We start from the raw sequence: 13,177 nt of genomic DNA, 5'->3' as shown, positions 1-13,177 counted from the left end.
AAATAACTAAACTGAAAGCAGACATTTGAACTACCTTAGATAAGTTTAATCAAATAAAAATAATATACTTACATATTATTATAAATATTGGTATAATCAAGAAGCGATTCCTTGTATGTAGTAGTATGAAATTCATACATTAATTACTGATATTTTTAAAAATAAATGAAACGGGTATATGAGTATTATCAACCCACATACACAAATACATGCATTAATAATTATTTTAAGTTAACACAACACACTTTTCATTCAAATTGCTTAGTGTTGATATTATACATTCACATGAAAAAATGTCACATTAGAAATAAATGTTTTATACTTATAATTTACACCTTGATATATAATTGTAAGGTCTTAGGTCCGATTGGAAAGACATTTCCATAGCAATTGATATGTCATACTCAAAACCAATTTTACATGATAACATTGGTTTTTAAAAGATGAAATATTTTCAGTAAAAAAGCATTCAACCTAAATTAAAAAAGCTAATTGAAATCGTATTGTATTAAATTACCCATTAAACTCTAATAAACTTACCTATTAAATTAATGCTTTATATTTATAATTTACACCTTGATATAAAATTGTTAGGTCTTCAGTCTTGGGTCCAATTGAAAAGACATTTCCATAGTAATTGGTATAGCCTATTCTCAACGCCATAGATATTTCTGACATGATAACATTGATTTTTAAATGATAAAAGATTTTCGGAAAAAAGCATTCAACCTAAAATAAAAAAGCTAATTGAATTCGTATTGTATTAAATTATCTATTAAACTTTAATAAACTTACCTATTAAATTAATGGTGTGTCCAAGAATGTAACGTCAAAATAAAGTCGAGAGCAAATATTATCAATTGATATATTTAAAAAATTATAAAATAACGAGTTATGACATAACTACAATAAGCATGCTATCATATTTACTATAAAGTAAAATGTAAATTTACTAACATTTTTTAATTAAGTTTGCAATTTCTCATTTCACTAATGGAAAACGTGTGAACTTCGAAGTCGAAATTTGTTAGCGATGAGGTTATGTACAAATAATAAATATAATGTGATTTTGTACAAATAATAAAATATATTATTGGTACTGGTCACTCGATTATTCCGTGGTAACTGATGCATAGTTTAGATACTAGATTGTTATCCGAGATAACCAGCTAATGACTAGCTCCAGCTAGATTAGGTTAAAGTGTAAAGTCCGTTATCCGTAACAGTCTACCTTTCGTCTAATAATGTATGGTTATTTATTATATCTGATTATGATACGGAATGCGTTAACATCAAATTATTATTATATTTGATGTGATGACCGTCGTAATAAAACTACTTGTCTTTGTCGAATCGAATGAAATTATTAAGAAATATAGACAAAAATTCAAATCTTTACAAAGTCATAAACAGCGAACAAATGGATGAAAATTAAAAATTCAAACGCTAACATTTTTTTAGATTTTTTGTCTTTATATTTATGGAATTTAAAACATATGTTCCCATTTGAAAAAACGAGGTTCGTACTTATTTAACGTATAAGGGTTGAAGATAAAATTTTTCTAAATATTGAAAAATGTAGCTAAATATGTACCTAAAATTTTAGGGAAAAAAAAATTCGCAAAATATTCATACTTTCAGAGAAAATGAGTGTCTTACGTTAGTTGGATCACCCTGTATAGTTACGATGTTTCGAGTGGCTGACTATTTCTTTGTCGAAACGTTTACGCCTTATACATTATGTATTTTTTCTTTGTTGGCAATTCGAAAATTGTTATTAGTTACATCTATGACGGTCAGTATGTGTGTGTGTGTTGTTTATTGACGTCTCTTGTGACGCAGCTGCCGTCCGTTGCGATGATTGATCTCGACATAAAGAATTGTCAGAGGGGGAAAAAAAAGAGGAAGTTTAAACATTCGTCAACACAATTGTGTTATCCTCGCGCGATAATATTGTTTCCCGTTCTCGTGCGGGCGCGACCGACAAAAGTTTGTAGTTGTTAACAGAAAAAAAAGAAAAGGGCTTAAGTGTTGACGTGACCGCCTTTTGGGTATGATCAAAAGTTTATTTTATTCTGACGGTCACTCCGGCATCTAAACAGAACTGTCCTTAGACAGACCCGTCAAAGTGCATAGAGGTTGGCGGATGGCTTATGTTGGATGGATAGATACTAGGAGACAAACAAATAAGATTACCGTGACGGATTGTATCGTAAAACACTATTGATGGACGTTATTAAACTTAAATTTATTTGCATATTATTCGGCGTTACTCCTTACACGCTGTATACAATTAAGTACTTATAAATAATATTGTATTAATCATAAACGTATTATTATCCTTATATATAACGAAAGTGTGTGACCTTACGGAAATGTATGTGGTCCTATTGTGGTAAGTAATTAGAATATACTGCAATTATTTCTGCGCAGCGCACCACATACCGTCTCATAGGCTTATGTTTATAGTAATAATAAATCGTTAACATGTAATCATTTATGAACAGATTAAATATTGATAAATTAATGCAAAAACAAAAAAACACTTGTATTATAATGCACACAACACAACATAAGTTTTTGCTAAAAAAAAATTGTTTTATATAATAAAAAAAACAATGGTTTCAACGGATAATGCAGCTGAAGGAAGGGGAGGGGCATTGACTCCAACTACCGTACGATTGTAATTCTTTCGCAAATTTTATGTATAAAATGTATACCTAAATGTCGATTTAGCTTTCAGAGGATTCAGAGTTAGGCATAAGTCAATAATTTAAAAAAAATGTAGAAACTGTAAAATAAACAAAAAATTGAAATAATGTTATAAAACGCTGTTCATAATTATTAATTTAATTTTAATTCAAAATACGGTAAAACTGATTTTAGATTTATAAATATTTTTAATAAAACTAGTCTACATAGTTTCTAATTAAATGTTTTAATTTCTAATAAATTAAATATAGGTACAATTAAAACTTTAAATTGTTTTTATTGTTTTTTTTAGTTTTACATTTTCCTAGTAAATTAACTTAAACTATAAGAAATAGTTAAATCAACATTCACATATATTTATCGATTCAATTATGATTAGTGAGTATAATGATTAATGGTTATAGTTTTAGTCGTAGTTGGATTTTTTTTTATTCTTACATCTAATCATTAATTTATAATTTTATTTTTTTTTATATTTTTTAATCGTTTTTATTATTTTTTTTGTCTTAAAATAAGTTATTACTAGTAATCGGGCTAATTAGTTTAGCTAGTAGTCAATTATTTTGAAATACTATGTTAAGCTTCTAAAATTTCAAAATTTTATTAATAACTATTTTAAAATATGTATTTTAAGCTACAAGTTTTCAATGAAAAATTTAATTTATAATAAAACAAATTTTATCTTTAGGTATTTATAATCTAAATGTTAAATCTTAATTACACTTACATAGATATTTTTATAGTTTTAATCATAATATTTTTTCCGTAAAAATTACCTTTTAAATTAAGTTGTGAGATTTTTTTTTAAATTTGTATACTAATAGTTATATTTTCAATAAAACAATACCTAATTTATTATCTAATACCTTATACTTAAAATTACGAAGTATGTTAACAATTGTTTATTAAGAGACTACAATAATTAATAGTTATGGTTGAGTTATAATTTTAAATATCAAAATCCTACTACCGGTCTGCAGGGAATACCCGTCAATTTGGAAAACGCCTAAGTGTTATACGATGGTTATTATATTATTTTTCAAATCGCCAACTTCTCCCTCCCCTATCCTCGGCTCGCAAATGTTGTTATTACATATAATATTAAATTTATTTTTTTTAAGAAGAAGAAAAAATTAAATTATTTATAGACAATTAAAACAACTGGTAAAATTTTGTTAAAGTTATGCTTATATACTACTTATACTTATTATTAAGTATTATGATTATGTACACACACGTATTATGAGATTTTTTTACTCTAAAAACCATATAAACATGTATAGTTTTTAAACTAAACGCGGAATCATTCCGTTGCCGGGAAGTATACATTAAGTAGGTATAATGTAACATCTGTTTAGGACAGAAAACCTATAAAACTTATACATTTAAAAACTTTTAATAGTTATTATGATTGACTTACAGACTAGGTACCTTAATAAATATGTATACATATGTTTTTGGTATTAAACAAATAAAACACGAATAATTCTATAAGTATACAATATTGTTGGTATATAAAAAAAGTATAAAAACTTTTTAGAAATGTTAACGCGGTAAATAATCATTTTTTTTTTTAATACAGCTTAGCTTGTAACACAGACAACTTAAGTTATTATTAATATGACTAAAACGCACACGTTGGTATGCCTTTCTATGTTTGATTATGTTAATTGTTAATGTTATAAAATACGGATTATGGATATCGTTTCGAGTGAGTTAATACAGTATTTTTTAGGTACCTAATATAATATAAATGTACATGTATGAGCCATATTTTTGAGAATCGCATAAGACAGGGTCATGTTTTTTAGTATTTATAATAAAAATAGATTATAATTATTTATACTTGATATAAGAATAGAAATGAGGTAACAAAAGGTAGGTTCTATCTATGCAAAGGGCAAACAAATTATAGAGAATAATAATAGTACTAAACAAATTTAGACATTTTTATTATTACAGAAAATGCATCTTAAAAGTAATTCCACTAATACCGAACATGTTACACTATAACATAATAATATATTTAACATTGATAGTTTTAATCCTAGCCTGACTTACCCTACTATGTATGCACTTGTTTACAACAATATAAATATTTATAAGGTCATTCACCAACACAAATGTAATGTGAATATAATATTATGTCCAATGCGGTGGAATAATTACAATACTAACGGTTCCAAAGACGTTCGCCAAGAACTTTTAAACTTGCAAATGGCGTAGTCAAAACACGAAAATGGATGAACTAACGATTTTCAAACAAATCCTACCCCATCAAATGTTTTTTTTTTATATAAATCATTTAATGTTTTTGATCGTCAAAGTAGCAACAAAAAACGAAATGGCCCGGAAACGCTTTAAGTTAATTGTACCTAAGCGAGCATTGGTTTGCGGTTATATTGTTATTGTTTTAGTACTTAAAGTCGTCTACATTTTGTTTAGACTCATGACCTTTTATTTTCGGGCCAGTGAACATCACCTTTATCATTAATGTGGACGAATCTTTCGAAGGCGATGACTATGCGGTCGAAGAGGTAAAGGTAGGGTATTGTTAGAAGTAAGGCGTCTGCCCAAGGGACTGGCGCTGCTTTGTAAAAACGACATTTCTGAATGTTTTTAAAATGTCGACGCCGAGGGTTTAAACCGTGTCGTTTAGGTCGCATAATATTACACATTTATATAACATCGTAATAAAATGCCATATTATACAATAGCGGGAAAAAAAATCCGAAACCCATATTGGAACCTTTTGCCGCGGTTGTAGTTAAACACAGCTAGACAGTAGTGTAAAAAAACAGGTATTCGGTGCTAAGGATAACCGAGAGAACTTTGTTGGAGGTTTAAAGTGGATGTTAATGTAACCAGTTTTTATTGCAAAAATGAAAACAGGGTCACTGGGGTCGACTGCTGGGACTTTGTGCGTATGAGCCGAATAATCGTTTCATAATTACTAAATAATGGACGATACTTATGCAAAATTGATGTGAAACTTATGCAAGACATAATATGAAGTAAATGCTACTGTAATTCTGTGCTGTAAAAATGCTATTTATGTGTCGATTGCCCGGTTTGCCTAGTTCAATGACAACGCTTTGGCAGGAGCCAAACAATGATATTATACTTAGGAAAGAAGTTAAGGCGTTCGAAGATGTACTGCAGTGGACGAGATGAGGTGAAATTCGTGTAAAATATCAGATTATTCCGAGAGGGCTTCCGCACTCTGACTTTGTTTGTTACTTTCTCATAATGAATGGGACCAGCCAAGTATTTAAAAACAACACGTCTGGTTATGAGTATAACGCGCCGCCGGCACTAGCCAAAGTTCAACAAACACTAAACGCCAAAACTAAGAAGAGCGATTGTCTTTGAAACTTTTCTTGGGCGCTGCCGTTTGTTTGCAAACTATACGTTTAGATTAGTCCAAATGATCTTAACACGCGTTCAGGACGGCTCATACGGGACGCACAATAAATTGAGGTCGTTAACACTATTGTGTACGTTGTCTTATAACGGCTCATATTTTGGGAAAGGCGAACGGTTGTTTGTATAAACTCTTGGCCGAGGGCGAAATTTACTGACCATCTCCGTTCGCTCGTCATCGTCATCGTCATCAGCACCGCAATAATAATATTATTATTTCCCAGAGCCTACACGTTTCTCCCAAGTCTTATGTCAACGGTCAGGGTTAGGGTTGTATGTTTTGTAACCAGGCGCGTTAATCGACTTGAGTAGGTCCCGTCGAAAATTAAAATTGAGACGATTAAGCTGCTGCTGTTGTTGTCAGTATTGTAGCGTGGACCAACGGTAGTTTGTTGTTCTTCTGTAATCCACACGACCCAGCAAAAACGTTTGCATATCAGTATACATACAGCTATATATGTTGTGGCAGTACACGTCATCTGTTGTTTTAACGGTTTTGATAACTTTTGACGTTTTTTGCTTAGCTCGTGGACCGTGTATAATTATTATTGTCCGGTATTTATAACTTAAAGTACAAGCATATTTTGCGGACCGTCCAGTCGATTAACGCGTAGCTAGTCCCGACTTTCAAGTTCTACACCAAGTTTTAAAAAACATTTTGACCCCTCAAACATATACATAAAAACGTTTCGCACCACATTAGTACGTTTTGTTTCCACCGTCTTTTGCTCTGGTGTGTTAATGATAGTTGGAATATTATCTATGAGAATTTGACAGTTGACGTTTGCATGATATAACTACACGGTTTCCGTCCCATAGCTCTGTATGTTCGCTACTTATTCCGAACGCGTTGAGAGTAAAATTTCCCTAAAGATAATAAATAAGTGTATGTGAGATTTATATTGAAACGGGCGACGGTCGTTGCGATTTTTATCATTTATTTATGGAGCTGTAAATAGAGCGTGGAAATTTTGAGAAATTTATTTGTTTTTTTTTCAGTTCTCCCTAAATTTTCCACTCTGACAACGTTTTAACGTTATTTATAACCACGCGGTTAGGTGTGCAGTACTGAAAGTGCTATTTTATAACAACATTTGTTTATCGCCGACAACAATGATCCTACTCTCGACTGTCCACCGGGGCACTTTAAAGGAGAGGAGCGTTTTTTTTTAAATCAGTTTATATTATATTCATGTATATGTACTAGATAAAATGCATAGCCGGAATTTTAACAAGAAAAGCCAAAATCAATATTGCGATAAAAAATATCGACGGGAAAAGAGAAAATGACTCGTTCACTACATACACTGATATTATAAACACATCTAATAAAATACTTCTCAGTATTAAGAAAATGTTTTTGTTTAACTTACATTTGCAATGATAAAATTACACTTTTTTAAAAAAAAGGATGCACAAATTAATTTAATTTAAAAAAAGCGGTCTAAACACGAAAATGTATAGAATAATTTTCAAAGGAAACGTCAACATTTTTCTTTAGCAAAAAACTATTGCGTTTAATATTTATTTGAGCTTGAGTTTATACTTTATTTACTTTAACGTTTTCGGTTTTATGAATGTCTTCAGGGTAATTGTACCGTTGTTAATTTATGAGGGCCGAAAAGAAAAAAATTTACCATTGCAAACAACGGGGTGCTTTCAACTTAAAAAAAAAACAAAGACAAGCGCTTGTGTTAGAAGTATCAGTGTAGTGTATTGTTTGCGATGAACAATGCATTTGTATGTGTTTAGTCTGTGGGCGGATGGAGACGATAAAATGAATGAATTGGTTAATCGGTGGACACGAAGAACTGACAAATTAAACGCACCCTCGACCTGTGTCCAAACGGAATGTATGGGTTTTGAATGTAATGAACGAGGACAACAGTAAGACACGGTTTGCAGTTTGGATGGCAATATAGATAATACCCGTAGTAGTGACGCCTTGCGGGCGCCTTGCTAGTGTGTACAGGGTAACCCTTTCAATTAAGAGTAGTTAAACTGAGAAATCGATTCACTGCCGAAAAGCGGTAAACGACCGGTAATTCCTGCCGACTTTGCAGGGTCAGTCAGACGGAGACTAATGATAATCAATTAGCTGAACGCCTAAAATTATAATATCATCTGCTCCGTAAGACCATTTGCTCCGAATGACCTTCGGTAACCGTGTAACAACAATAGTATATAATATACAACGTTAAACATAATAGCAGTTTAGCTGCTATTAAGAGATCAGTACGCGTTAGCAGTGTCGGAACAGGAGAAAAGAACTCATGTCATGCTAATTCAATAAAGTCGATAAATGTAATGTAGACGAATTGAGTTGTTGTTTTTTTACGAATCAACGTGGTGGCCGTATTGCGTTTTTTTATACGGAGATATTTTTTTTAAATTTTAAATGAAAAAAAAAATGTATATTTTTATCGTCGGTAATGTTTTATTATGTCCAGAGCCCGTGGGCAGTGAGTATAATAAAAACGCGTGCACGTGTATAGAAAAAAGAACTAGCGTTAAAAAAAGAAAAAAAAGAATTTAATTACATTTCGGCGGATTAAAAAAAAAGGTTTGATATTTTTATTAATTTTGCTGTCTACTGTTATGTTTTTACTTCATTATAAGGTTTCTGTAGGATTAAAAAAGAAAGCCGGATTGGAATAGTAATAATAAATTATAGGGTGCGCATTGTGATCGGTTTACAACAGAGATTCGTTGGTGCCAGTCCGGGGTCCGTTGACCAGAGAGTACCGGGAACTGCCACCTACACCATGTTTGCGGTTGATCTGCACCGATCCGCGGATGAACAGCTCTTTGAAAGTCTCCCGGAATTGTCTGGACATGCCGCAGTAGATGGCGAAGTTGATCGGGTAGCTGACGATTATGAAGAAGTTGGTGAACAGCACCAGGAGGTTGGCCAAAGAATAGTCGAGGATTTCTTTGATACTGCTCGATATGATGTGCAAAACCTGCATGGGAAAAATATATAATAATTATATAATGATATAATATTGTTACATTATTCAAAGTTTGGTCCCGGCTTAGGTTCAAGTTAGCAATAAATAGTCAAGACCTTGCTTGACCTGCCGTTAGCCGGTCGGTTAATTTTACACATAGGCCACCTGGGGATAATAATAATAATGTATAACTATCCCAATTGTATATAGAGCAGCTGTTAATTAACGCGGTTTCCATTACCAATATATTTTTAATATCAACGTTTCGCATCAAAATTTTACTTACAAAATATTACCGACTGGTTAACGCGGCTATCGTTATTGAATCAACCAACATCTTTGCAATACACTTAAGTATCATTTTTGCCTAACTGACGCGCCGTCTTAAACGTTGACTGTTTATAGAGAAAATATGAATAGAGTTTTCCTCAACGTTGTATTTTAGTCGTTATAATTATTATGGTTTGAGTTTCCCAGTAAAACGAACCAAACGAGTAACGAGTGTTTGTGAATATTCTTAAGGGCCGGGATTAATTATATTTAATAATGTAATGTAAATGTTTAAACATATTTCTCGGTGAATACTGACATGTTTGGTTATAACACCATTTTTTTTCCTTTTTTTTTTTACATATGTTTTCTTAGATTTAAAAATAATCGCGTCAGACACATTGACATGTTAGGTTAAGACCTTAATATTCGAGCGTGCCAGTGCTGTGAATAATAAAATGTCAACTATACATTTTTGTCCGGATGTTTATGACGTGTATTTTGTTGTTTTTGTTTTCACTATATATTTTCTGTAGTTTAAGTATGGAAAATATACTTTTGTTGTACTTTCTGTAGTGCGTTAACACATTATATATGGAAATAAAAATTGTATACCACGGTGTATTTACCAACCAAGTAAATGCACGCCCAGGAAGTCTTTAATATTTATGCTGACTCAGTTCCGGCATGATATTATCATTATAGAGTCAAGCGATTGAAATGCAAGTCCAAAACACGTATCACTGGGCCTTTTTTACATGCTTTTCTTTTGCTCGCTAACATGTACGTACGTAGGGGTATTTTTAAAATCTTGCAAAACTAATTTAACCCACTTCCCGATATTGTAACGGGCTAAAACTTGGCACAGACACTCATCTTAGATGACAGTACAATATCATTATGACATCGGACTCGGACACCTAGGTTGTCCTACACAGGGTCAAATGTGGGGGTAATTTCACTAAAATTTCATTTTTTTCCAAATCTTCCAAAATTAATATAGTAATCTATTCAGCAATTATTAAATACTTTTAATAGGACTAAAAAGTAAAAAAATAAAATAAATAAATTTAAAAAACACTTTTTTAAAAACATGCTTTTCTAAAAAAAAAAAAAAAAACTGGACTAAAAAAGTGAACTAAAAAGTAAAAAATAATTTTATTACAAGAACAATTTACCAATAAATTGTAGCATATTTTATTTAAAATTTCAATCACTTTGAAAACAACCGAAAATTAACTAAAATTTTAAATAGTGTTAAGCATCTTTAATTTCTGTCTAAAAAGAAAATAGAGCCCACCCTATTTAACAAAGTCCCTAATAAATTCATCAAATAATGTTTTATATTGTAAGTTCTTTTGTAATTTAAATTTAGTTTAATATTTGTGTGTGACACATACATTTCATAATACTTAAATCAATGAATTTAGACTTTGTTGAATAGGACCCACGCTTTTCTTTTTAGTCAAAAATTAAAGATGTTTAACATTTTTTAAATAAAATATGCTACAATTCATTGGTAAATTGTTCTTATAATAAAATTATTTTTTACTTTTTAGTTCACTTATTACTATTTATTTTTTTTTTTAGAAAAGCATGTTTTTAAAAAAGTTTTATTTTTATTACTGGTCCTTAAAGCGCTGTTTGTGTTGAAGTATTCGTTATGGAGATAAATAAAATAATTAAGACGTTTCTGATACTTTTGTTGGAGTTAGCTGGCACAAAAAATTATATTTTAACCCATATTTGTTTGCCAAAATGTCCCCTTTGTAAATATTATTATAGTACCTATATTCGAAAAAATAGTAACGATTTCTTAAAGTATCATTACCAACTGCTATATTATCAGTAAATTATGTAAATTATCATAGAAAATAATATTTTATTTTTTTTAAATGCCAAATACACCGTTGCTTATTACTGAATATTAAAGAAGGGCCATAAAAAAGTATTATTACTCGACTATCCTCGACCAATGCAAAAGAATTAACCAAGTAAACTTGGCAATACAAAATAGAATAAAATGAGTTTTTTACTGGAGTTAAAATTGTAATCTGGGAAGATTTATTAAAAAATAATTATGTGTGGTATCTTGAAAGGCGTTTCCATGCTATTATATCTTATGAGTTATACTACCTATTTTAAATTTCATTTCTAAGGGTTATATATAAAGTACCAGTTAGAGAAAATAGTTTTTACAATTTTCACAAAGAAAAGCATGGATTATTTGGGTAGAAATAAAGAAAGCTGTAGTAAGAGTGTTCCTTTAATGAAAACACACATTACATATCATTGTACTAACGTTTGGTGTTTTAGGTTCGATAGACATTTAAAAAATATCAATAAAAGCGTTCTAGTGTCAATAATGTCCTTGAAATTGTATTTTTGTATTAGAGCGGATACGATTTGGGGTAATCGTCTGTCTATAACAGTTTGTTACCTTAGTTTCCCATGTATAATAATTAACAGCATAATTACAATATTTTTCAGATACTTGAAGGCCGATGATTCATTCTCACATAGCAACCTAAAATTTTACTGTAATCAAAGTGTATTTTTCTTTGTTTTCCCAAATAAAAAAAAAGTTTGATATTAGATTTTTTAACAAAATCGTATATGTCTTAGCTCCATTCTAGATCTACCTCTAGTCTAATTTGCAGACATTTATTCCCAAGACTACACCTAAAAAATCGAAATAAGAAAATGTTTCTACCCCTTGGGGGGAAGGCTTTTTGATATTTTTTTGGTTTGTCAACGCGTATACTGATAATACTATGTTTAAAGACTATTTCATACAAATTTGGAGCTAATTGGGCACTTTTAAAAAAAAGTTATAGCATGCCGTTATTTTAAGTTGAAAAATATGAAAAGATTTGGAGTTTTTTCTCAATTTTGAAGGGGAAGCTATGATCATTGGCTCAATATAGTATATTTTAGGCACGATTTCTGATCTTTAGAGTTGTCACATAAGGAAATCGGCTCAGTGGTAAACATATCGTGAGTCCAGACATAAAAAAAAAAAGCAAAAATGTCATAATGGTCACTTTTGACATGATGGCGACGCATTGTAAAAAAATACTATATCAGCTCCGCATTGATACTAGAAACTAGATTCGTTAGATTTATTGTTAGTTTGCATGTTTAAATATTTCCCGATATCGGATATAATATATACACTTTATATATACATATTGTAAAAACAATGAAATGAAAAACTTTGTGTTTAAACTAAGGTCTAACATTTAATTATATTATACGGATGTGCATTTTGTAGGCGATATTATTGCTTTTTTTACCTAAAGGTACGTTTTACTGGAAAATACAATCGGGTAACACAATAAAAACGGTAGGGTTTTGCCAAAAGCTTAAAACGTCTGGGAACTTGCCAGCCACTTCTGGATTATTGTCGCAAAAATCTGACAAAGAGACTCTAAAAAAAAAAAAGAAACAGATTTGTTGTATTTATTTGTATTTTGTAAACAAAATATTTATATTGCAACGTTTGTAAATCCTCGATCGGCGCTTGTCTATATTATATTTACAAAATTGTGTTGACTCATCGAGTGAACGTTGGGTCAATTTGCTCACAATGTTTATGTTGGCCTAACCCTCGTTGGCTTTCTCGTTAAACCTCTTGTTAGCATTCCCGTGTAAAGAGAGTCACATGGAAGTGCTACTAAGTTAACAGATTTTTTTTTAGATTAAACGGTATACGCTTAATGTCTACTCGACTTGTTAAGAACGGACAGTGTTGGAGGTTGGCCAAGAGGTTTTAATCGAACGTAACAATGAACGGCGTGTGATATGAATATTACAGTTTT

At 30.8% G+C, this 13,177-nt stretch overlaps 1 protein-coding gene and 1 long non-coding RNA gene across 2 annotated transcripts in view; both read right to left on the bottom strand.

Annotated features, from left to right (window-relative positions):
• Nucleotides 1-23: 23 nt before the first annotated feature.
• On the bottom strand, nt 24-1,521 carry LOC126836735 (uncharacterized). Its single transcript, XR_007685377.1, has 3 exons — nt 796-1,521; nt 541-729; nt 24-474 (listed from the first exon to the last, which is right to left on the bottom strand). It is a non-coding gene; the product is annotated as an uncharacterized LOC126836735 (long non-coding RNA).
• A 1,962-nt stretch (nt 1,522-3,483) lies between these two features.
• Nucleotides 3,484-13,177, bottom strand: part of LOC126836745 (sex peptide receptor) — a 159,215-nt gene continuing 149,521 nt past the window's right edge. Inside the window, exon 8 of the mRNA XM_050570368.1 lies at nt 3,484-9,098. Coding sequence (XP_050426325.1) covers nt 8,829-9,098 — 270 coding nt within the window. The 3' untranslated portion in view covers nt 3,484-8,828. The remainder of the gene's footprint in view (nt 9,099-13,177) is intronic.

The sequence above is a fragment of the Adelges cooleyi genome, unplaced genomic scaffold, assembly GCF_023614345.1.
Source record: "Adelges cooleyi isolate 19-005CV unplaced genomic scaffold, UGA_ACOO_1.1 ACOO_flye_CR_arks_rails_tigmint_CR_PRNA_247, whole genome shotgun sequence".
NCBI lineage: Eukaryota > Metazoa > Arthropoda > Insecta > Hemiptera > Adelgidae > Adelges > Adelges cooleyi.
This window is presented reverse-complemented; position numbering and strand designations above follow the sequence as displayed.